General features: G+C 38.8%; 1 protein-coding gene across 1 annotated transcript in view; it reads left to right on the plus strand.

The window, feature by feature from the left end:
• CTNNA2 (catenin alpha 2) overlaps positions 1 to 27,235 on the plus strand; it is a 1,386,686-nt gene that overhangs the window by 1,306,430 nt on the left and 53,021 nt on the right. The window contains exons 13-15 of the mRNA XM_069583081.1: positions 3,481 to 3,632; positions 14,292 to 14,405; positions 22,209 to 22,390. Coding sequence (XP_069439182.1) covers positions 3,481 to 3,632; positions 14,292 to 14,405; positions 22,209 to 22,390 — 448 coding nt within the window. The remainder of the gene's footprint in view (positions 1 to 3,480; positions 3,633 to 14,291; positions 14,406 to 22,208; positions 22,391 to 27,235) is intronic.

Consider the following 27,235-nt stretch of genomic DNA (forward strand, 5'->3'; position numbering starts at 1 on the left):
AGAAAAGAAAGGAATTTTCAACTTTAAGGAAGACAGTCATATGAAAATAATGGATACATGCAAAAATGTTTTCATGCTTAAGAAGGTCAATCTCAATGATCTAGATTAGTTAATCATGTAAAACAGTTAATTCCCAACACAAATGGATAGCTGAAATGGTTTTAGCTTAATGTGGTAGTTTTTAGAAATATATTTTTATTTAAATCATATTTTGCAGCAATTCAGGTCAATATCTCTCAGTTCCTTTCATATAAAAGCAGTTCAAAGGCCCAAGTGAAAAATTCAAATAGTATAGAGAACCAATGATAGTAATTTACTCACAGAGGAAATTTACCTTTTGCAATGCTTTGGTTTTGGTAATTTCCATTGAAAGAGTGGTTACTATGTTTTCTTCTAACACTCTTCTTTTAAAAATAATATTTGACTTTTCTAGTAGAAATACAATTTTTAAGAAGTGTTTTATTTTAGCTACTCTGACCCTTGAGAGTAAAGTAATTTAGCAGAGTTTCTCATGCTAGGGATTAAAATGGATGTTAGAATATCCACTGAGAATAAAAATGGTTGGATGGCATCACCGACACAATGGACATGCGTTTGGGTGGACTCCAGGAATTGGTGATGGGCAGGGAGGCCTGGAGTGCTGTGGTTCATAGGGTTGCAAAGAGTCGGACACCACTGAGTGACTGAACTGAACTGAGAATGAAAAGAAGGATCATGATGAACCAGGCATGAGAGTCCAGAAATGGAAAGAGATGAATGGCGTTTCTACTTTATTGTCCTTGTAAATAAAATAAATTGTGCTTCTGGCTTTCATTTGCCATGTGAATTGAGTTTTACAAGATAACAGTTGAAAAAATTGAGTTATAATTTTCAAGAATCAGTGAATCAGCAGCATTTCTTAAGTAGCCACTGAGTGTACTTTCTACGAACTTCCAGTCTGTATGCAGGTGTCCTCATTTAGGGAAAGAGGTGCCTGCATTTTAAAATGTTCATATGTATCCTCTGGCATATCAACAAAGTCCTGGTAAAATGGAACAGAACCGAATTTATTTCTGAGTCCATTGGTCTCTTTCTGTAGTCTTTCTTTTGGAATATTCTAGGATTTCTCTCTCTTCTCAGACAGTCTTTCCACAAGTCTTCCTTCATAGCCATTTCCCCACCTTCAAAGTCTCAAGACCTGCATTCCAGAAAGAAGTGGAATGGATTGGATCATTTTGTTCATATTTTACTATGCAGTGATATAGACTAAGTCTTCTACTCAACCAGCTGTGACTTTAGTGTCTGATATTAGTTGCATATTTACTGAGGCTTTTTAAGGCCAGATGCCATCCTGTGCATTTGTATGCATTACCTCACTGAACCCCAAGGTAGGATTTACTATTATATTTTATAGACAAAGAAACAGATTTAGAAGATTTAAGAAAAGATGGTACGTTTTCTAGGTGTCTCAGTGGTAAAGAATCTACCTGCCAGGCAGGAGAGGAGTGTTCAATCCCTGGGTCAGGAAGGAAATGGCAACCCGCTCAGTATTATGGCCTGGGAAATCCCATAGACAGAAGAGGCGGGTGGGCTACAGTCCATGGAATCACAAAGAGTCAGACATAGTGAGTAAAAGCAGCAGCAGCAAGAGAGCATGGTCAAGGTTTCACAGCTAGGAGTTAGCAGAAGTGAAACTCAGCTTCAGTTCAGTTCAGTTCAGTCGCTTAGTCATGTCCGACTCTTTGTGACCCCATGAATTGCAGCATGCCAGGCCTCCCTGTCCATCATCATCTCTCGGAGTTCACTCAAACTCACGTCCATCGAGTCGGTGATGCCATCCAGCCATCTCATCCTCGGTCGTCCCCTTCTCCTCCTGCTCCCAATCCCTCCCAGCACCAGAGTCTTCTCCAATGAGTCAACTCTTCACATGAGGTGGCCAAAGTACTGGAGTTTCAGCTTTAGCATCGTTCCTTCCAAAGAATACCAAGGGCTGATCTCCTTTAGAATGGACTGGTTGGATCTCCTTGCAGTCCAAGAGACTCTCAAGAGTCTCCTCCAACACCACAGTTCAAAAGCATCAATTCTTCAGCACTCAGCTTTCTTCACAGTCCAACTCTCACATCCATACATGACCACTGGAAAAACCATAGCCTTGACTAGATGGATCTTTGTTGGCAAAGTAATGTCTCTGATTTTCAATATGCTATCTAGGTTGGTCATAACTTTCCTTCCAAGGAGTAAGTGTCTTTTAATTTCATGGCTGCAATCACCATCTGCAGTGATTTTGAAGTACCACCCCCCCCAAAAAAAAATAAAGTCTGACACTGCTTCCACTGTTTCCCCATCTATTTCCCATGAAGTGATGGGACCAGATTCCATGATCTTCGTTTTCTGAATGTTGAGCTTTAAGCCAACTTTTTCACTCTCCTCTTTCACTTTCATCAAGAGGCTTTTTAGCTTCTCTTCACTTTCTGCCATAAGGGTGGTGTCATCTGCATATCTGAGGTGATTGAGATTTCTCCTGGCAATCTTGATTCCAGCTTGTGCTTCTTGCAGCCCAGTGTTTCTCATGATGTACTCTGCATATAAGTTAAATAAGCAGGGTGACAATATACAGCCTTGACATACTCCTTTTCCTATTTGGAACTAGTCCGTTGTCCCATGTCCAGTTTTAACTGTTGCTTCCTGATCTGCATATAGGTTTCTCAAGAGGCAGGTCAGGTGGTCTGGTATTCCCATCTCTGTCAGACTTTTCCACAGTTTATTGTGATCCACACAGTCAAAGGCTTTGGCATAGTCAATAAAGCAGAAATAGATGTTTTTCTGAAACTCTCTTGCTTTTTCAATGATCCAGCAGATGTTGGCAATTTGATCTCTGGTTCCTCTGCGTTTTCTAAAACCAGCTTGAACATCTGGAAGTTCATGGTTCACATATTGCTGAAGCCTGGCTTGGAGAATTTTGAGCATTAATTTACTAGCGTGTGAGATGAGTGCAATTGTGTGGTAGTTTGAGCATTCTTTGGCATTGCCTTTCTTTGGGATTGGAATGACAACTGGCCTTTTCCAGTCCTGTGGCCACTGCTGAGTTTTCCAAATTTTCTGGCATATTGAGTGCAGCACTTTCACAGCATCATCTTTCAGAATTTGAAATAGCTCAACTGGAATTCCATCACCTCCACTAGCTTTGTTCGTAGTTGAAACTCAGCTTAGGATAACATGAAACCTGGACTCACACACAGTATACCACACTAACTTGGGCAGGTTTCACAAACTTGCTCTGTTGCAGACCATCACCTTTCATGGAGTAATGATTTCCTCCCCCTACTGAAGGTAAGTGGCACAAAGATCACTAAATTGGGTCCAGTAGGGGTACTGGACAGGTGGACACCAGGCTCCACTTGAATGTTGGAATGCCCAGAGCCTGCCACCTTCCCTAACAGAGACAAGGAAGCATGAAAGAAAGACTGCCTAATCCACTGCTTTTCACTTTGTTTACACCAGTGATGCCACGCTTTGCTGAACAAGTGGAGGTTGCTATTGAAGCCCTGAGTGCCAACGTCCCTCAGCCATTTGAGGAGAATGAATTCATCGATGCCTCTCGCCTGGTGTATGACGGCGTCCGGGACATCAGAAAGGCTGTGCTGATGATCAGGGTATGTGAGGTCTCTGTAGCTTGGAGCTGATTTGGAATGTCCAGTAGGGTCCTCAAAGAATTTACTCTTTGTATATTTTTTCTTGATTATTTAGTTTAACATAGTAAACTGTTTAGCTCCTCATTTGGTCAGACAAGGGGGACTTTTTACTTATAAAGGAATTAGTGATCCCAACAAGTCTAGATCAGCACTGAATGTCCTGAAGGGTGATGTCCTGCCTGCTTCTTCCACGCATTATTACCTTAATTTGATACCCACTTAGGGGTGCCCTTGCCATTCCCCTTTGCTAACACCATTTCCCCTTATAATCAGAAAGCCATGTGATTAAAGAAAATGAAGATCACCCCACTTAGTAGTATTAGTGATCATGATAATGATAATAATAATGACAATGCATTAAAGTGATAGATAGCTACATTCTTCTTGTAACAGATCATTAAGATATAAATAAGGCTAAATAATCTTTCAGCAAACCTCTCCTATCACCTTTCTTACTATCTTCCCATCCCCCAATCTTCTGATCTTGGGTAGCTGTGAGTCTTCCAAACTATTGCCTAGATGATTAGACACACATGAGAAAACATAATATAACAGATTTCAAAACTCAGTTAAGCTTTACTCACAACTTGCTTTGTTTGCCCGTAGTGTGCCTTTGTCTATCTCTGTGAAGACAATAGCTTACCTTATTCTATTTAACAGTTGTGTAATATTCCATCATAAGTTGAGAATTTTTTGTCCTTGCCTTATTGACAGTTAAGTATAGTAGGTTTCAAATGCTTTTCTTAGCCACAGAAATCTTTCATAAGATAAACTTTGGTTGATGACACGGATATGTTTGTGACTATTAGGATTGAGGTAGAGATGATGAGTCTGCAGTGCTCATCTTGCTATCCTATGGAAATATATATAAGCCACATGTACAATTTCAATTTTTAGTAGGTATGTTGATAAGGAAAAAAAAACAGATGTAATTAGTTTTAAGAACATATTTTATTTACTTCAGTCAATATCCAAAGGTAGCATTTCAACATGTGGCACCAGCAGCATTTAAAGTTTTTAATAGCTCCTTGTATCTGCGGCCACCATTTTGGATGAGGCAGCCCTAGACTATATCTCCATCCTCAACCTTCATTGTGGTCTCTGGGGCTGCTCAATGCACTATAAGTTAATCGCTGAGTGCATCTTGAAAAACTTTCTCTCGGGGTGACCACTGAGCATCTAAACCAACATCCCCTCAAACACAGCAAAACAGTAGCAATCAATTTATTTTAAATAAACTTATTTTCTGTGTACAATCCTTCAGTACTTCAAGAAGTATCTGTGATTGTTGGTCTCTCTGGACAATGCATACTTAGTTCTTTAAAGAGTTCATGTATGGCATTAATTCTCCAAATTTGGGTATCTTTGAAATCATGAAGTCATTAAACCTATGTGTATCCTCTTTGACTGTGGTACCCAAGACACAGCATGATGCTTCCAAGGTGATCTGAGCAGGCAGAGTAGAGCATCACCAGAAAGAGTCTCTCTTCCATCTTTATGGACATTAATGATTGTCCTGAAACGTTCGGCTAGCTTCTTTGCTGAGGAGCAACCATAGCATATTCTTATCTTCTCATCTTTAAGCAATTTGATTTTCCATGTTATATACATCTCTTTTTCATAATAATTCCATAATTAATTCAAAGTTTTCAGAGAATTGTATAAGTGTATCAGACAGTACTAAATGTATATAACAATGTGGAATTCAATTTTGGACAAGACGGTCAGACGTATTTCCTGTTCTTCCAACTTTCCTACTTTAGATCTGTCAAAATCTTACTGTCTTTCAAGACCTGGCTCAAATCTTCTTTCCTTAAGTTTTCTGCCTCAAAAAACCTGATACTATTCTTTCAGTTCAGTTCAGTTGCTCAGTCGTGTCCGACTCTTTGCGACCCCATGAATTGCAGCACTCCAGGCCTCCCTGTCCATCACCAACTTCTGGAGTTCACTCAAACTCACGTCCATCAAGTCAGTGATGCCATCCAGCTGTCTCATCCTCTGTCATCCCCTTTTCCTCCTGCCCCCAATCCCTCCCAGCATCAGAGTCTTTTCCAATAAGTCAGCTCTTCACATGAGGCGGCCAAAGTATTGGAGTTCCAGCTTTAGCATCATTCTAGACCTCAAAAAAATAGTGTAAAGATCGTAATCTCTTTAAAAAAATAGTAAAAAATCATAGTCTTTACACTATTTTTTTTTTGAGGTCTATTACTTTCTTTAGGAGCTTCCCTGGTGGCTCTTCCCTGGTAGTAAAGAATCCACCTGCATTGGCAGGAGACATGGGTTTGATCCCTGGGTTGGGAAGACCCCCTGGAGAAGGAAATGGCAACCTACTCCAGTGTTTTTGTCTGAGAGATCCCATGGACAGAGAAGCTTGTTCAGCTGCAGTCCATGGGGTCACAAAAGAGCTGGACATGACTTAGACACTGAAGAAGGAAAGTGGCAACCCACTCCAGTATTTTGCTTGGGAGATCCCACGGACAGAGGAGTCTGGTGGGCTACAGTCCATGGTGTCACGAGTTGGACACAAATTAGCCACCAAGTGACAGCAACAACCTTCTTTAGGCTGAACTTTTGGGAAGCAAAAGTTGCATTTTTTTTCCTTTCACAGTGATGCATTGTTTGGTACAGTGCTTGATACTATGTGTGATGGACTTCCCTGGTGGTTCAATGGCGAAAACTCTAGGCTCCCAATGCAGGAGACCCAGAGTTTAATCCCTGGTTAGGGAACTAGATTCCCCATGCTGCAATTAAGACCCAGCACAGCCTATAAATAAATAAATAAATAAAAGTAAATATTAAAAAAAAATACAATGTGTGTTAGGGAAAAAGAGAAACAGATACCTCTGGAGATAGGAAGGTGACAGAGGGAAAAGTGTGAGAATTAGAGGAGAAAGGAAAAATAGGCTTTTAAACCTGTGTTTCTCCCATTATATACTAACTTGTGAAATAATAGACCATGAGAGTTATGTTTTCAAAGCATTTGGCACTAAATTCCACTATAATTCTCAAGACATATTCCCTTTTTTTGCCATTTTTCTGCTTTGTTAGCCTTCACATTTTTGTGACAACTATTCATCTGGGAGGCTGAGCAAGTTTATAGCCATCATTCACTTATTCATTCATGAGCTGTAAAAAAACATAATTTAGGTAAAAATGCCATATCTTTGTTACATAAAGTGTCATTCCTCCATCTTGACATTTCAAATGATTTGATCGGATGGATTTCATACCACTTAAAACAGGAAGGGAGAAATGTATGGTATGTACAAATTGTTATTTTAAAAGTCTTTCTCCTTTCAGCACCAAAATGGCTTCATTTTATACTTAAATTCTTGGTTTGGTTTCTATGTGTGATAGTTGTCTGCTTTAAAATATCATTGCACTGAATCGGGTAGGAGACAGTAAGACAAGTGGAGCTCTTTTCCAGCTAACTGGCCATGCCTTCTCTCTCAAAGTGTTGATTATGCTTTAGAAAAAATAATTTTTCAAAAAAATATATGCAGAAAGGACCTTGAAAGGTCAGATTTCCCATCACCTTGTCTTTCAGCAATCAATACATATTTAATGATGATGTTAGTATGTAGGTGCTTCAGGCCAGCTCAAGGCAACCCTCTGAAGCAAACAAAGCTTGTCTTTCTGTTATTTCAACCTCATCTTTCAGGCTGTTACTTCTCTTTGGGAGCAGGTCAACCCTACGTCTCTTTCATACTACTTTTTTTGTTTGCTTCTTACTGAGGCTTGTCCTTGGTGACCTATTAGCTACATAGGAATTTTCTGATTACCTTAACATAGTAGTTTAAAAAATGAACAGGCAAATACGGCTCACCAGAATTTATTTGATTTTCATTATTTGCAGTAGTTGCCTTCAGTGAATTCTGAATTAAGGAATATGGAATCAGTGCTCCTAGGGGAAATTCAAGGTTAGGTTCCTGTGAGTCTCTGGTCACATATTCATCGACTGATCAATATATTAGCTTGTTTAATGTGTGTTTTTGTTTAAAGACATTTTATTTAATTTATATTGTTGATACATATACATTGAACTCATAGCCAAAACAATGAAAAAGAAAGAAAGACAGTGTAGTCACTTAGTCATGTCTGACTCTTTGCAACCCCATGGATTGTAGCCCACCAGGCTCCTCTGTCCATGGGATTCTCCAAATAAGAATACTAGAGTGGGTTGCCATGTCCTTCTCTAGGGAATATTTCTGACCTAGGGATTGAACCCAGGCCCCCTGCATTATAGGCAGATTTTTACCATCTGAGCCGCCAGGGATAGCCAATCACACATTTTCTCTGGAAGGTGCAACATAACCTTCTTGCATTTTGGAATTCTAAACAACACCTCAGCACTACAGTTGGAAGCCATTTTAAGCAGAGAAATAACACAAAGGACAAAAATGCAAAATGTGGCACTAAACAGACTGCAAAAAGGATACTTGTTTATAGTATAAGAGTTGAAATAAGAAAGCAGAAGATTGTGCTGTTTGACCTCAGCTGGAAATTTGCATGTCGGGTGAATCAAAAGTTTTTGCCATATCGTGTACACACACGTCTGTGAATTACTACAAAAATATTAATTTAGGGATTACAGAGAAACTTTGGTGAGTAGGCAAATTCTCAAATAAAGAATCTTCAAATAAGGAGGATCAAGGGCATATTTAATACACAAGGAGTTAAACATTTAATGTTGGAAAGTAAAGTAGGTGGGTAGCACAAAAGGTGATAAATATCTTGGTGTCAGAATAGCTGTATTCAAAAAGGAAAATAGTTACCTGTCATAGAATGACCATGAAAAAATCTATAACAATGTCTATACAATGAACTTTTGTCATTGGAACCCATTAATTTTGTTGCATGTAAAACTTCTGAAAGCAGAAAGGAGAAACAGTAGGACCTAAGACAGGCTTCAGATAAGATTCTACAGCTTAACTTCACATCTCCCAAAATGGGCATGAAGATGCCCTGGAGCATTGCAAGATATTTTAAATGTCAAAGGAAACACATACATATCTCTCAGATACCATGAGAAATATTAGCTGAAGGTAGTTCACAGTTTAAACATTAGGTTGGTGCATTCCTTTTGATCATATATTGATCACACCATGTATTTGTGGTGCAGTGTTTCTGGTTGTTGCTGTGATAAAAATCAAGCTCAATGGATGTGCAATAATATTCCAAGGTTTGAGAAGTAATACAATATGCAACAGGCACTAAATTGTTAGGGCCAGTCAAGAATTTATATTCTTTTGGTGGGAGACAGAGAATAAACAAGTAGATATATTAGTTAATGTGCCATAGAGAAAACCAACAAACTATTGAGAGGATAAAGCATAGGATGGGGGTGGGTTTTATAAAGGGTGATCGAGTGTGTTAGTTGTTCAGTCATGTCTGACTCTTTGCAACCCCATCTGCTATATATAGCTTGCCATACTCCTCTGTTCATGGAATTCTCCAGGCAAGAATACTGGCTGGAGTGGGTGGCCATTCCCTTCTCCAGGAGATTTTCCTGAACTAGTGATCAAACCCTGGTTCCCTGCATCGCAGACAGATGCTTTACCGTCTGAGCTACAGCAGAAGTGCACTGGGTGACATTTGAGAAGAGATTTAGAGAAGGAGGAGGTTAACAAGCCATAAAAGTACTCAGGGAAATGTGTTTGAGGCGGAGAGAATGACGCATGTGGCCTAAGAACCATATTGAATGCATGATGGAAGCCATTGAAGTTTTCTGAGCAGGAGAATAGCATGATCTGAGTTAGATCTTAAATGGAGTATCCTGCTTATACTGGAGAAAATACAAAGTATGGGGTAAGAGCAGAAAAAAGGAGCTAAGCTAGGTGGCCTCCAGGGTAAAAATGGTTAGAGATGCCAGAGGCTGATCAGTCCTGAAGAGGGAGATTTTGTTCTATATTGGGTCAGGAAATTTTAAATTCAACTTTCTAGTTTTCAGGCCATTGCAATGATTAGAGATCTGTTGAGAAATCCTTCTTCATGCATCACTCAAAGTCTCCTGTTGTGGTTGCCAACTTACAGTTTCATCTTTCTGCTCCCAGTGAAATTAATTTGCATCTGAGCCAATCCTTTAAATAGTCCTTACTACGTTTGGGGGGCTTCCCAGGTGCCACAGTAGTAAAGAATCCACCTGCCAATCCAGGAGATACAAGATATGCAGATTTGATCCCTGGGTGGGAAGATCCCCTGGAGGAGGGATTGGCAACCACTCCAGTATTCTTGCTTGGGGAATCCCATGGACAGAGGATCCTGGTGGGGCTACAGTCCATACAGAGTCAGACATGACTGAGCACATATGCGTGGGCACACACACACACACATACAAGTCACATTTTTCACATGTCCTGGTGAGATGACTGTAAATTTTTCAAACTTTTCTCATTTTGCTTCTTTACTGAAGCTGTTGTAGAGAAGATTGAGAATTTGATTGGGAAGCTGATGCAGACAGATTGATCCTACTCTGCAGATACTATGTGGTGTGATTATGTACAAGTCACGATATTCTTGAACCTCTGTATAAGGCACACGTTAAGCTGATAGACTCTTACAAGGGAGATATTTTATAGGCCAGATACATTGCTAGTAGCATCATGGAAGCAAGACTAGACCAAAGTAATTCTCTCGCGTCATAAAAAAAGCCTCCCCTGGGAGCACATAAGGACAGAACTGAGGGTTGACGTTAGGTCGCCAGTCTCTGGTCCAACGAGTTGCATATTTTTTCTATTCCTTTTACCCTAGGATATCATCTAATGATACAAATCTCCTGGCCCATTTTCAGACCCTCCCTGCTTTTCCATGTCTCCTTTAATTTATGGGGATCCTTGACCAACCAAAATGTAATACTATTTTAAAAATGACAGCATGAATAGGAGACATGTTTACATGCACTCAGAAAACTCCACATGCACAGAACTATTTATATGGGTGGTTTGAATGGGTTTGCTACATGGATTAGGCACAAGAAAATATTTTAATCTCATCCATTTGCTTGATGGTACTTGTAAAGGTTAAAAGCTATGGAACCCTTGACTAGCCAGGTGTGGTGCTTGGAAAATTTACCTAACTACTCGGAACCTGTTTATGCCTCTATTAAATTGGGATTAAGTTCATTTCATTAGGTCATTGTAAGGATTACATCCTTTAGTTGAATGGCTGACCCATGTTGTTGTTCAGTTGCTAAGTAGTATCCAACTCTTTTGTGACCCTATGGGCTGTAGCCTATCAGGTTCCTCTGTCTATTATTTCTAGACAAAATTTCCAGGCAAGAATTATTTCCAGGTAAGAATACTGGAGTGGGTTGCCATTTCCTTCTCTAGGGAATCTTCCCAACGCAGGGATTGACATATGTCTCCTATATTGGCAGGTATATTCTTTACCACAGAGCCAGCTGGAAAGCCCACCTGACCCATAGAGGGTAGTGAAAATTGATCCCTGTGATGATGGCGATTGTAGTTGTTGTTATTAGGTATATGTTTTATTACTAATCATAATAATGATCACTGTCACTTATTACTTTATTTGTATTGTTTACCAAGCTTTTTTGTATATATTTGATGCTAGAATTCTGTGAAGCAGGCAGGACAAGTAGCAGTTACTAGCTATTTTATGAGTGAGGAGACAGAAAAGCAGGAAAACTATAAGTGGCTTGTGAAAAACACATATCAGTGGCAGAGTTAGGCCTCAAATGTTCAGATCCCCTGGTTGTACAGTATTCTTTTTTTCATTTTGAAACTTTATTTTAGTTCCTGAGCCATAACCACTTGAATACAAACTCCTCATTATGAGCCTTATGCTGCCAGGTTGTGCTTGCCATTGACTCATCTACTGAACACACAGATCACTGAAATGTTTGGACACAGTACTATAGGCACTGTCATTTTCTCCTTTTTTCTGTTGAGTGAGGTTTTTGCATTTTATTTTTCACTCTCCTTTTCAAAATCTAATGATGAGAAGTGTGTGCAATCTTGTCAGCTCATCTGTCAGCAGAATTTACCAACTTGCTGTAATTGTTCCTCGGCACACTCCAGAGAAGTGAGAAATGAACAGAGATGCTTGTCTCTGTCCACAATGAAAATTCCACAATATGTGAACTGGTTTGCCCACTCCCCCCCTGCTTGAGTTAATAAAGACTGGGAACAAAACCTCTTTCTTTTAATATTCCTAGGGAAAAAATTGAACATCTGTAGATGAGTGAGTGAATATTAATAAAGTTGGTGGTAAGAGAGAAGGAAAACAAGAGGGATATGCCACAGCCTGGAAAATTACTAGGCAGAATGTGATATTGGCACCAAAGACCCCATTTTATGCCTGTCTGATCAATCTCAAGACTTCATCAATAACCACACGTGATTAATTACACTGAGATAGCCAAAGAAACCAGCAAAATTAAAATGTGCCCTTTTAGATGGGCAGTGGGCACCTGCATTGTTGTACTGCTTATGATCTGCTCCTTCCTTCTGAAAGACACAGCCCTGAGAGATGGTGTTACTGTGTGCCAAGTTGTGGGTAACAATCAGCATTCAGACTAAAGACAATTATGCAGATAATCTCACATGAAGGCATTGTCTTTCCTCCCTGCACCATCCTTGCCACCTCCTGAGTTTATCCTCTTAAAATTAACAGAGCACAGGATTTTTGAGTACATGTGTCAAACTGCATGCTTTAGAAGACTCTGAACAAGGTGTATCTTTTCATGCCTCAGTTTTCGTGTATGTAAATGGAGAGAATAGTGTGTATGTCATAAGACTATCAAGAAAAGTGTATGAGTTTGTGTATGTAAAGCACTTAGAAAACAATGATAGGCAAATGAAAGGTACCTGAAGCATGTTTTCCATTAGTGTGTGAACACAGAGGCCGCAGCTCCCAGTTAGCCACACAATAATAAGGGCAAACAGCAGATCCACTTGCACCATCTTGTACCCAGAAAACTATTCTGTTTTTTCACTTTTAATAGAGTATTCAGTAAATGACATGAGATAGTCAATACTTAATTATAAAGAAGGCTTTGTCTTAGACAATTTTGCCCAACTAATAGGCTATTGTAAGTGTTCTGAGCACTTTTAAGGTAGGTTAGGAAATTGCCAACATCCGTTGGATCATAGAAAAAGCAAAAGAATTCCAGGAAAATATCTACTTCTGCTTCATTGATTACACTAAAGTCTTTGACTGTGTGGATCACAACAAACTGTGGAAAATTCTTCAAGAGATAGGAATACCAAACCATTTCACCTGCCTCCTAAGAAATCTGTAAGCAGGTCAAGAAGCAACAGTTAGAACTGGACATGGGACAACAGACTGGTTCCAAATTGGGAAAGGAGTATGTCAAGGCTGTATATTGTCACTTTGCTTATTTAACTTATATGCAGAGTACATTGTGCGAAATGCCAGGCTGGATGAAGCACAAGCTGGAATCAAGATTGCCAGGAGAAATATCAATAACCTCAGATATGCAGATGACACCTCCCTTATGGCAGAAAGCGAAGAAGAACTAAAGAGCCTTTTGATGAAAGTGAAAGAAGAGACTGAAAAAGTTGACTTAAAACTCAACATTCAGAAAACTAGGATCATAGCATCTGGTCCCATCACTTCATGGCAAATAGATGGGGAAATAATGGAGACAAAGATAGAGTTTCTTTTTTTGGGCTCCAAAATCACTGCAGATGGTGACTGCAGCCATAAAATTAAAAGTTTCTCCTTGGAAGAAAAGCTATGACCAACCTAGACAGCATATTAAAAAGCAGAGACATTCCTTTGCCCACAAAAGTCTGTCTAGTCAAAGCTATGGTTTTTCCAGTAGTCATGTATGGATGTGAGAGTTGGACCATGAAGAAAGCTGAGCACCAACGGATTGATACTTTTGAACTGTGGTGTTGGAGAAGACTCTTGAGAGTCCCTTGGCCAGCAAGGAGATCCAACCTGTCAATCCTAAAGGAAATCAGTCCTGAATATTCATTGGAAGGACTAATGCTGAAGCTGAAACTCTAATTCTTTGGCCACCTGATAGGAAGCACTGACTCATTGGAAAGACCCTGATTCTGGGAAAAATTGAAGGTGGGAGGAGAATGGGATGACAGAGGATGAGATGGTTGGATGGCATCACCAACTCGATGGACATGAGTTTGAGCAAGCTCCAGGAGTTGGTGATGGACAGGGAAGCCTGGCTTACTGCAGTCCGTGGGGTTGCAAAGAGTCAGACATGAGTGAGCAACTGAACTGAACTGAACTGAGGCTAAGCTATGGCTTCCCAGGTAGTGCTCTTGATAAATAATCCACCTGCCAATTCAGGAGATGCCCCTGATGCAGGTTCGATCCCTGGGTTGGGAAGATGCCCTAGAGAAGGAAATGGCAACCCACTCCTATATTCTTGCCTGGGAAATCCCATGGACAGAGGAGCCTCATGTGCTATAGTCTATGGGATCACAAAGAGTTAGCCGTGACTGAACATACATGTGCACACAGACTAAGCTATGATATTCAGTAGGTTAGTGCATTGAATGCATTTTTGACTTAAGATATTTTTAACTTACAGTGGGTTTGTTGGAATTTAATCCCATTATAAGTTGAAGGAGATCTGTATGCTGATTTTTCTCTTTTCCTCTGTATTTTTAGACCCCAGAAGAATTAGAAGATGATTCAGACTTTGAGCAGGAAGATTACGATGTGCGTAGCCGGACAAGTGTTCAGACTGAGGATGACCAGCTCATTGCAGGACAGAGTGCACGGGTGAGTGGACATTCAGGACTTTGGTTTGGAGCACAGTGGTTGTGTTCACCAAACTGGTTTGAAGGAATTTCTGATTTCCAGGTACCTGAAACCCTAGAGATTCATGGCCTAGAAATCCAGGCTGTCATCTGGGGTTGTTTCATTTCTAGCAGTTCATATTTTACACAGTGGAAATCACCACCACTGATTCTGATTCCTTCTTACTCCCTTCTGTTTCCATCACTGAAATCATAGCAGCTACATCACAGCAAAACTTGTGTGTATTGTGGATTTGGTGGGGCTTAGAGGTCATAATTAGATGGTTCATTGACCAGGGCATAAGAGGCATAAGAGAATGCTCAGATCTTACCTTTTCCCAGACTTCATAGTTCTTAAAGTCTCCAAGCTTGTTAACCACATAGGTGACAACCACAAATGGAGAATGAGAGTACTACTTTGTTACCAGTGGGGTTGTTATTGCTCCATACTCTGGCCTAGGGTATCTGAGAAACAAGACCACATATTTTGCAGTTGGTTCAGGGACATCAGAGTCGAGAAAGAAGTTTTCCCCCGATACCTACCTAGGCCCAAGGCAGCAGCCCCAGATCCATGTGACTGAAAAAGAAATTACAGAGACATACAAGAAATATAACAGTTAAAAACTGTGGAGCAAGAACCATAAAAAGATCACCACTGTGGCTGACAGTTGAACTCTCTTGAACACTCTGTGAGACAGTCCACCAATAAAAGTGTTCCAAAGAAAATTCTGGAATCTGACCAGTCTTATTAGCTGGAGCTTCTTGAAGATAAGCTACCAGTAATCAAGGCAGGGAGTAGCAGATAAAATTCCTGGGGATTGCAAAAGAGGGTGAGATTCTCCACCCTTTAAAGGCATAGCTTCTATAGAGCTAAAATAATGTAATTATAGTATAACTGAGATATCCTAATGGATATTCTAATTCTCTTTTGTCAAGTTTTCCTTATTAAAAGATAATGAATAGGAAGCATGAGATAGAGATGGCAATTTAGAATAGGGATCTAGAAACTCCAGAAAGTTCAAACTGGCATAAGAATTCTGAAAAAGAGTAGAAAATAGCCAATCAAAGGTTTAAATAAAGATAATTCAGAGAAGACTAAGCTTTATGTTGAGTCAAGAAAGTCTTTGCTTTTAAAATCCCATTTCTCCTGATAGTCACATCCAACAATTAAATGATCTAGAAGATAGAAATGGACATCGTTGGGGGAAGTGTGAGTAAAAGTTAGAACATTGGAGATGTTCTGGATTTGATTTTAGACAGACTTAGCTCTGAATTGTAATGAGTAGGGTGAAGACTATGCTTTGGTACATGCTGCCTAATTTCTCTGAGCTTTTTTTTTATATCATCTATAGTAAATAACAGGCTTGTTTGATAAGATTCCTTTGAGGTTTTGATCACTTAACATTTATAAAATAATGAGCATAATATCTGGCACACATTGAGTGCTCAATAAGGGGATGACTGAAAATTGTTATCTTTTGGAAGAGAAATCTCTTATCACAGGCTGGTAAGAGCAGAAAAGTACACAACAGAGTATGAGGCTCCCTACTTTAAAAGATTCTTTGTAGACTTTAGTTACTCCCCTTAAAATATTGAAAATAGGGAAGTTGATTAAGCGAGAGTCTTTTAAGCCTGTACTGGTGTAACACTACACTAATTCATCAGTCAGATCAATTCATCTTCAAAATGAAGTAAAACAAGCATTTTTATGTCAGTGACAAAGGGCAAGTTTGAGTAACTCACCTAAACATTAATCAGGTCAAAGTCAATTTGATTGACTAACTGCAACTTAGTATTGGTACAGCCTCACTTTTTACAAGGAAAAATGCAGTCCCATTATACTTCCACTTCATGCATCTTATGTTCAAGTTTAAGTCAGCTACAGTGAGTGGAAACAAAAGTCAGATGACATCTATCTTCATCATCTATTATTTCTTCACCCAGTAAGTGAGAAGACAATGGTCTTATTTAAAAGATTTTTCAGCATGAATGATGAACATGGGCCAGGATAGTAAGAACAAACTACCCCTGTAATTCAGCACTTGCTGATTTGTCTTTGTGAACCATCATGAGGTTTGTATGAGTAACTTGCAGCAGACAGCATTAGTTATTGAGTCAGCCTATTTAAGCCTATAATTATATGATGACAAATCAGAGACATAGAATTACGGCCATAAGTTGGAAATAAGAGGGTGCATTGAATTGCTGAGATGACAGATGGTCGAACTTTTGACCACAGAAGTGTGTTAACTTGTTCAAAAGTGTGGAGGAGGCAAAAGTTGTCCCTGACAGAGGCAGTTGCTCTTTCCATCAGCCAGCTCTCCTCTGGTTACTTTGTGTTCTCATTCAGGGAAATTCTCTGAAAATGGCAAATTAAATCCAAGAGGAGGTTAAGGTGGGAAAAAAAAAGACTTTAGCACCCATTCCAATGTTGCTCTCAAATTCTGAAATTAGAGTGAAGCTTTATTCCCTTTATGTGTTCCCGTCTGCTGTTTGTCTACAATGTTTTATGAGAGAGAAACACACACACAGGGGAGGGGGGGGATTTGAGTGGAGAACAATCATACCCTGATCTGATGAAGTATAGAAATTATCAGGACCTTTGATCCTAAACATGATATCTTATAAACTTCTTTCTTTAAAAGCTGACATAGTTAAAATTAATCAACAACTCTTGGGCATTTAACCTTCATGATAAAACATATTATTTGAAGTCACACAAACCTTATTTTAAAAATGGATTAGGGCAAGCTGTACGGCTTTGGGGTAACTTTCTTAACCTCTCTATGCCTCATTTCCTTGTGTGTGACCTCTCTCTCCCACTCTCTCTTTATATATATACATGTATTATCCTACTTCATAATATTATTAGGAGAAAGCATGATGAAAAGTATCCCAAGAGTTATCCAAGAGTTATTACATGATGTTAAGTTTATGAAGAAAATGATGATGCTTGTAGCATAACATAGCCATTCATTAGAAGGCTGGCCAATAATTTAATCTGAAAGAGCTGGATAATTTAGACCATCCTGAAAGTTTTCACTTGAATTAATGAGACAAGAACCTTAATTTTCCAATTCACTTCACAGCCTGAGACAGGTAAAAGTCACCCACTCCTTAATTACTTATGTTTATTATCTTGCTTTAAAACCAAGTAAAGAGAAATGGGCACATTAAGTTTTAACCTTTTAAATCATTATTTATAAACATGCATATACTTAAACCTTTCATGGTAGACTATTGCTGTGTGTTTAAGATACTAATACTTTTCAGTTCAGATGTCCAAAGACTTTAAAAGTCATTTTTCATCTTGGGATTGGGAAAAGAATTCTTTTGAGACTAGAAAAAAGCTCCTTGAGATTTAAATTGATGAAAAAATTCTGGACTGAGAGGTTGCTGGCTTGTGTCAGTGATACACACTTTTATTTAATAAAGTTTGGGCTTTACTGGTGGCTCAGATGATAGAGTCTGGATTCAATCAAAGACCCGAGTTCAGTCCCTGGGTTGGGAAGATCCTCTGGAGAAGGAAATGGTAACCCACTCCTGTATATTTGCCTGGAGAATTCCACAGAGGAGACTGGCGGGCTACAGTCCACGGGATCGCAAAGAGTCGGACACGACTGAGTGACTAACACTTTCACTTTCTTCCCTTAATAAAGTTTAGAACAATCACACAGAAGAAAATGGTTGGATGTTCAGAGGAAAGACTAGGAGCCTGAGGCAGCGGGGTAAGAAATGTTGTGAATTCAAGTCTCTGAGGCCACCGAATTGAGGTCCCAGATCAACAATCTGGACAGCTGTGCTTGGCTACACAGAAAGCAGAGGAAAATCTCAGACCACCCCAGGCGACCACATGACACAAACAGGAAAAACTGATTCGTTCTCTTCCCCCCGCCTCATCAAAACCATTTTTCTTATGTTTCCTTAGTTTGAGGGAATGAACAATTGCACATTATGTATTTTGTATTCAACTTGACTTGAATGTAGCCAGCCTCTAAGTTGTTGTTGTTTTTTTTTTCCCCCTAGCTAGAAGGGCTTTAATGTGTTAACATTTCAAACTGCTGAGTTACATTGATAAGACCTAATTAAAACTCATGTGTTGAATTTTAATTTGATTAACTTGCAAATTTCACAGTTTGTGATCTACTGTTTATAGATAACCTTTTTTTAAATTCCAGTTTCAGAAAGGTCAACTATGAATTTTTAAAAGCCAAGAGCATTTTAAGAATATTTAGGAAACGACTTTGCTTCATCGATAGCTACGTTAGCAGAAGCAAATGTAATGACTCTTACACCCAAGTCACACACCATTAAGTGCATTATGTGGGTGAAGCACCCCCAGAGTCAAAATAACAGCTTCCTTTGCGAATTTGCTTTGAAGGGGCTGGTTTTTCTTCCGAATTGTGCCCTCAGAAAATGTTTGTCAGTTCTGTTAACTTCTCTCAAACTGTGTCAATAGGGTGAGTGGAGAGATGTGTGAACAGTCAATCAAAAGGTATGCATTTAGTTTCTACACGGAGGCGGATGCTGGGGTCTTTGCCCTCAGGAAACTCAAAGAGAAGTCAGAGGCAGGGCATTAATAGAAATGAGAGAGTCAGAGCAAGGCAGTTAATATTCAAATACTAAACTGCACGATTGAAACTCAAGTGATAACAGTTGACCGACACGTGTAACCTTTTAATACACAAATTAATCCTTTGGGGACAATGATAGGTTTATTGCTAGAATCTGGATATTGAATGTAGAATCTGGAGGTCTGCCCAGCAGTTTTATGGATTCTTTTTTTTTTTTTTTTTTTTACGAGAAGCACCTAATACATGCTTTAAATGTTGCTGGTTAGGACTTGTAGGGTATAAGTAAAGCATGGTTATCAATTTTGTATGAGGAGGACAAATGAATCTTAGACACCTTTAGAATATCAGATGGGGTGCTTCAGGAAACTTGTGCAAATCTAAACCTATCTCAAAAGTATTGGAATAGCTGCTTTGAAATTAGTACGATGTTACATATATGAGTTTATAACAAACTTTTGTATATTAACTCTTTTAAAATACATTTTAAAAGTACTTTAAAATACTTTTCTGATAGTAGTATTTTAAATACTTTAACTATTGTATCTGAACTAGTTTGACTTTTAAAATATGGATTTTTAATATTTGTGTACTCATGCACACACATATTTATAGACCTAAGTTTATATATATATATGTATTTTATATATATATATATATATATATATATATATATATATATATACACACAGACATCATACACATGAAGACACATGCTATTTGTATAAAGTCACACACATACATGCATGGCGTTTAGTAGACATTGTTAGTAAGAGGTAGCATCTGGGAAGCTGCTAGTTCAAGGACACCTTTATGCAAATCAGACCCCTTTACCCTGGGCAGATGAAGCCTTGACTCTAGGATGCTCAGCGTGGTGGACAGAGGCTGCAGTTTCAGTGACCTTTGCCCTGTTGGACTGGAATCACTAGGCAGTGTCTAACCTGCACTGTCCTGCATGGTAATCTCATTGTGCAGGATGGTTAAGTATGGTGTTAGCTGACCTGGCTTTGAATCCTATTCTTACAGTTCATTAGTTGTGTAATGTTCAAAGTTAATTAACTTTCTTGGATCTTGGTATCATTATTAATAAAATAGGGATAATAATAGTATTATTCTTATAAAATAATTAAGTAGATAAAATGTTTGACATTTTAAGTCCTTTAGTATAATACCCAGGATGCATGCCTGTGTTCAAGGAATTCTGTTGATTTCCATTTATAGGTAGTCACCCAGTCTCTGATTCCATCCCTTCTCTTTGATGGCAGCTATGTAATAAGCTAGAGAAGCAGCTGGAAAGAAAAGCTCATAGAAATAATGATAACAATGGTAACAGTAACCCCATACATGCTTACTGTCACTTTTTCAGACAAACATGTAGCACATTTATTATTTTATTTTCTGTCCATCATAGCATTTTGAAGTAATTGAGGTAATTGTCTACTAACCTTATATTTCAAAAAGTTAAGGATGTGATCCAGTAGCAGTGAGGTCTTAAGTCAGTGACAGAGCCAGGTTGAGCCCAGTTCTTCTAATCTTGCATCCCCTGATATTTCAGTTAGATATCAGCTACCTCTCCTTAGAACTATTCACTTATACTGGGAGGAGCTTTACAATTTAGAAAGCATTTCGTTTTTTGGGTGTTATTTACTTGTCCTTTGTAAAAACTGTATGTATCCCTAATCATGCTTTCTTGGTCATTCTTCTGGAGGATACCTGTATCCCAGCACCAGAGGGACCCCAGTGCTAACACATGGATTGACATGCTCCTTTCAGTGACGCAGGCTACAAAAGGTGGCGCCATGAACTGGTGTCAGACATTTCACTCAGCACCTGCTACATAAATAGTGTTTAACAAGTACAGTTGATTCTCTTTATTCATGGCCTCATGTTCTATAAAGTCACCATGAATGCTTGATTAGCAACTACAGATTCATTGTTCCTATGGGAAATACAGGGTTAGGTTCCTGAGAGCTGCTAGTCTTAACATTTCCTTCAACCCATCGATACATAATCTTGTTTAAAGAATGCTTCTGTTTTTTTTCCCTAGTTTTGGTTCATGAACATTGAATTCATATCTAAGAGCACTAAAACTCATGTGTGAATAAAGTTCGTATAATACATATATATTCTTCATTAGGCACTTTGCAGCCTTCTTGTGCTTAGAGATATGAGACAGCACTTCTACACTAGGGTTGGGGACCATGTTAAACAGCTAAACCACCAACAAAAAGTGCAAAGATGTGGAAAATGTGGTACTAAATAGACTGCAAAAAGGACACTTGTTTCTGGTATGAGTGCTAATACAAGAAGGCAAAGACACCCTTGTTCCACCTCATCTGGGAACATGGATGTCGGATGACTCAAATTTTGGCAGCTCTGCGTGTGTCTGCGAATGACTGAAAGCATCACAAATATTGATTTGCGAGTCAGATAGATTTTAAAGAGTAGGAAAATTTGCAAATTAAAAAAAAATCCACAAGTAGTGAGAATCAACAGTAGTTCTTCCTTTTCTACATTCCCCTGCTAGCAACTGTTGAAAATCAACTTTTCCTTCCTAATCCTACATTTTATCCCATCACAGCTTTTCTGTGCATACTCATAGGCTCTCCAAGGAGCCATGGCTGACCCAGGATTTCCACAGTGAAGGATTGGGAATGGATATGCCATCCCTGAAGTGCCCTGCATAAAGGATTTTTGTTTGGCCTTTAACCATGGATGGTTTCATTAATACCCACAGATTGTCTCCCCACTCCACTTGGGATGCTCAGATATTCTTTAAAATTCTTTTCTTTCCCAGCAACAGAAGGTCTGTTCTCTTTTTTTCCCTGCTCTGAACAGATTTCAGTGTTGAAAGAGGTGCATTCTTTCATCCGGTAAAAGTTTCCCAAGACCAAACATAAAAATTGTCAGGAATAGATTCTTTTGAACAAACATATGTCATCACAGCAATAGAGAGGTTCTGCTACTGTCAACGTGCATGTCCCTTTGGATCTTGGTTATTTTTTGTATGTGGGAATGGGGACAGGAAATTTGGGGACCTTACCAGTCTGTGCTTTTTCCTTCCTGGGGCTGGAGAAAAAGGTATTTTCCAGAATGGTGGGACGGCCTACCGGCCTTGTCAGGGTCTGGGTTTGCTGTTAATGGGAGGCAGAGTTGGCCTTCTGTCTGTGCTCCTTTTGTCATCATTAGTCATACCTTTTCTGTAACCCACACAGGCCATCATGGCACAGCTACCGCAAGAGGAGAAGGCAAAAATAGCTGAACAGGTGGAGATATTCCACCAAGAGAAAAGCAAGCTGGATGCTGAAGTGGCCAAATGGGATGACAGCGGCAATGATATCATTGTGCTGGCCAAACAGATGTGTATGATCATGATGGAGATGACAGACTTCACAAGGTGAGGCATGGAGACAGGAAGAGGAAGGTTTTCTCCTTAAAAATAGCAGAGGCATCATAATAGTGGGTATTAGCCTGCTGAAAAATTAAAAGGCTCCATCAAAGCAGGGAGTGGTATAAAATTTACCTGTGTAAGTCAACATGATCTGAGCCTGGTTCTTAGTGGATAGGTCTTTTTGGTCAAAAAGAACAGATTCATTTCTGTAATTAGTATTGTTTTAATTACCCATCCTGAATTAGTCACAAAATCAAACTCCTGGAGCTTGGGGGACTGATTTTTGGTCTATGCTATTTTGCAGTGTTTTTAAATATTATTCTGAAGATAAAGTATATGATTTGCTAATATCCCTCAGGGAAAAAATATGTGTATATATATATATATATATATATATATATATATATATGGCATGTGATGTCTTTTAATGCTAGCTCATGATTTAGTATTTAATTTCAGCTTATATTTTATACTTACATACAAAGAACTGGGTTCAACAATCTGATTCTCTAATTGTGACAGGAAAATTAAACATTGTATAAGTTTTAGACCCTTTTACTCTGAGCAGTATTTTTAATAAATCAGGAGACCAGTCAGAATTTTGTCAGGAGCCTTTTTTTCCTCAGGGGTCATTGCTGTTTCTTCCTTTGCATTTTTATAGTCTCCTCTTTAAAGGGAGCTGACATTTCTGCCCTTCTAACCACATGAAGGGCAGACCAAGGGAGAGCAAAGCTCAACGAAAAGATCCCTGGATTTTTTAGTTCAAATACCAGGTGATTCTGGACCAGTCTCTTACTGTGTTTATTCATTTGTAAAGGAGGAAAGTAATATTCTTCGTATCAACTTTACAGGAGAGTTTAAAATCCAAACAGGTAATGTAATTATAAAGTATCCTACCATATGAATGAAAGCTACCATTTTACTGTAGATTTTGTTTTTCTGGGAAACACAGACACACAAAGAAACGTGAGCAAAAGTAATGATTCAACATGGTATTTGTTATTAAAGTTATATAAGATGTGCGGCAATGTCAAGATACTACCTAATGGTGACAGTTTTTTAAATGATTGTTGAGTGTTTTTAGTAAGAAAAGGCTATAGTTAATTATGTTGTTGTTTCAGTCCCCAAATCATGTCTGACTCTTTTAGGATCTCTTGGTCTATAGCCCACCAGGCTTCTCTGTTCATGGAATTTTCCAGGCCAGATTATTAAAGTGTGTTGCCATTTCCTTCTCCAGGTTATCTTCCCCACCCAGGAACTGAGACTGAATCTCCTGCATTGGCAGATGTTTTCTTTACTGCTAGCCACCTGGGAAGCCCACAATTAATTATAGCTTATAATGAAATATGACACATCTCCCCCCATCCTCCTTACCTTTTGCCTGTGGTTAATATGTATTGATGACATTGCTTGGCCTTTTCTCCAAATATTTTAAAATTGTTTTTGACCTCAGTGGAATGACTTAATGTTTTAAGGGTGACTTTTGAGATTTTAAATGTCATTGTATTCGTTAGAAGTTCAAATTTGTACATTTGGCTGGTCTTTGCTGGTTTCACAGATTTATTTCACACTCAAAAATAATAGTAGGAAAATACAGTCTGAACCATTAATTAAGTCTTAATTTTCTACAAATCAGACTTATGGTAGCCTCAGTCATTACTTTTCAAGGCCTGTGATGACTTAATTTGCTTGCTTTCAACACTGTATTCGTACTTTATCTGATGGATATTATACGATCCATTAATAACATCTCTTGAACAAATAATCTCATTAATTTAAAGTGAATGATGAATCGAGCCATGTTGCTAGTTAAGATCAGGAAGACGTTTTACAATGCTCTGGATTATATATAACTGTGTCAAAGAAGAGAGATACATTTGAGAAGTCTTGTTAGAGGATATTTAAGACATTTTCTATTAGTCAAAGTATAGTTTTAAAGTGAAAAGAGGGTCACTTCAATTCCTAGGGATTTTGCATAATCATTTTATGCTGATTTGAATAATGAAATGTCTAGACTGTTACTGGTTATCATTTTTTCCCGCTGCCTGGTGAGTAGTTTTATGCCCCTTTGTGAAGCCAAAAGGAAGATACAGTTGTTAATAACCAGAGAAACAGGAGAGGGTGTGAATTGGAAATGAAACACAGGAAGCTGAGATTTTGCTGCTGTCGCCATCTGCAGAGCCTCTTCCTTTTCAAAGAGGTAGCTGATTTGAACCTTTCTTTGTGCCTCTCATCTAAATTCACTGCACTTGACCCTATGTATTACTGTTATTGCCTTGGGTTTTCCACTTTAGGGAGGAATTATGTCAGCTGTATACCTCTAATGACTCTTAGGTACTATGTTCTCTTATTTAAAGGAAGGGATGTAGCTGAGCAGGAATTGAAACTTGACTACTAACCTCAGATCACATATTTATAGGGCACTTTGATGACAGGAAAAAAAAAAAAACACCTTGCGTTTATTATCTTGTTTTCTTCTTATCGGTAGCTAATTCATTAATTTGATTCAGTAATCTCAATGATATCCATTCCATTATTATTAAAAGTAGAGAGGTTCTACCTCATTACTTGTGTAATAACTTGGTCATGGTGGATAAAGCTGGTTATGCCTCACATCTTTTTTCTGTTCATTTCTTGACTTCCATCTCATGGGCGCTGGCAGAAATGATGTCCTGCAGAGGGTGAATCCATATTTTTCATGTCACTTTCAGAAAGAAATAGCATGTGCCAGTCTTGTTCCTGGTAGCAAAAGGTGTGTAGATGGCAGCAGTTCAGGAAAGAAACTCACATTTAATTGTACAGCAAGAGACAAAACTGTCTTTTTAGATCAACTATAAGTTCTGATCTTGAAAGGAACTGGGTTCAGGCTAATAAGAAGCTTTCAGGTTACAATCAACTGTAAAGTACTGAGCACTAGACTAAATGATCAAGTAATCACACTGGTACTCCCAAACGTCATCCCTGCCTTGGTATGGACAGTCAGGACTCCAGTCCAACTGACAGTTCAACTAGTCCATGTTCTAATTCTTGACTCTTGTCAGTTAACATATGCCATACCTGGCCATTAAATGCCATCCACCCAACTCCTTTGCACCAAAATTTTCTTTCCTCTTTTCATGAAATAATATAAAAATCTTGAGTTTGCTATCCAAAGCCTACCTTTATTGACCCTTAGATTCCTTCTCAATTTTTTTTTCTTTCCAGTTTTTCTTTTTAATTTTAATTTTTACTTTATTCTACTTTACAATACTGTATTGGTTTTGCCATACATTGACATGAATCCACCACAGGTGTACATGAGTTCCCAAACATGAACCCCCCTCCCACCTCCCACCCCATATCATCTCTCTGGATCATCTGCGTGCAGCAGCCCCAAGCATCCTGTATCCTGCATCAAACATAGACTGGCGATTCATTTCTTACATGATAGTATACATGTTTCAATGCCATTCTCCCAAATCATTCCACCCTCTCCCTCTCCCTCAGAGTCCAAAAGTCTGCTCTACACATCTGTGTCTCTTTTGCTGTCTCGCATACAGGGTCATCATTACCATCTTTCTAAATTCCATATATATGTGAGTTATGAGCAACCTAGATAGCATATTCAAAAGCGGAGACATTACTTTGCCGACTAAGGTCCGTCTAGTCAAGTCTATGGTTTTTCCAGTAGTAATGTATGGATGTGAGAGTTGGACTGTGAAGAAGGCTGAGTGCCGAAGAATTGATGCTTTTGAACTGTGGTGTTGGAGAAGACTCTTGAGAGTCCCTTGGACTGCAAGGAGATCCAACCAGTCCGTTCTAAAGGAGATCAACCCGGGGATTTCTTTGGAAGGAATGATGCTAAAGCTGAAACTCCAGTACTTTGGCCACCTCATGTGAAGAATTGACTCATTGGAGAAGACTTTGATGCTGGGAGGGATTGGGGGCAGGAAGAGAAGGGGACGACAGAGGAGGAGATGGCTGGATGGCATCACTGACTCGATGGACGTGACTCTGAGTGAACTCCGGGAGTTGGTGATGGACAGGGAGGCCTGGCGTGCTGCGATTCATGGGGTCGCAAAGAGTCGGACACGACTAAGCGACTGAATTGAACTGAACTGAACTGATACTGTATTGGTGTTTTTCTTTCTGGCCTTCTCAATTTTTTATGTATCTGTACTTCAGCTTCAAGACCATTCTCTAAATGTTATTTCCTTGCATGATTCAGCTAATGGTCCTGCAGTCTCATCTGACTTATCTTTAATCCCCAGATTAATTCAACTTTTCCACTGTGCTATCTTTACGCTGCTTCAGCTGACTGGTGGAAGGGATATTTCCAAACTGTGTTTTATGGACTCTGGTTCTGAAAAGAAGCTTCTATGATTCAGTACATATATAAATATACTCCTTACCTAACGATACCTCATTACTGGAGAGTCACATCTTATATTGATCAGTTAGAGGTATTGAGAAAACTACAGCAAATAAATGGTTTTAATTTGGATATACTCAGAATTTAAAAATTCTGGGTGCTGAGTACATTAACTCAGAGTGTACTCACACATTGATTTTTCACATTAATGCCCATTACCTTTTCATGAAATAAATATTAATTAGTTGTTTAGTTGTGGATAGCAAGAACATGGTAATAGATTTCCTTGTTTTTTTTTTTTTTTTGCAGTGACCATTTCCTGGGAAAGCTTCCAAATATTGACCCTTGTGTAAAAATCGCCTATTGCCAAAAGAGACATTTCATGAATCTATATAGTAGAGTTAATTTCACTCTTGATGTTTTTTCAAGAAAACTAAAAATATGTTTCCAATGGTACAATAACATGTCTTTTGTCTTTAAGGTCACAAGGTTCCTCAAAG

Source organism: Ovis canadensis, chromosome 3 (assembly GCF_042477335.2).
Source record: "Ovis canadensis isolate MfBH-ARS-UI-01 breed Bighorn chromosome 3, ARS-UI_OviCan_v2, whole genome shotgun sequence".
In the NCBI taxonomy this organism is placed as follows: domain Eukaryota; kingdom Metazoa; phylum Chordata; class Mammalia; order Artiodactyla; family Bovidae; genus Ovis; species Ovis canadensis.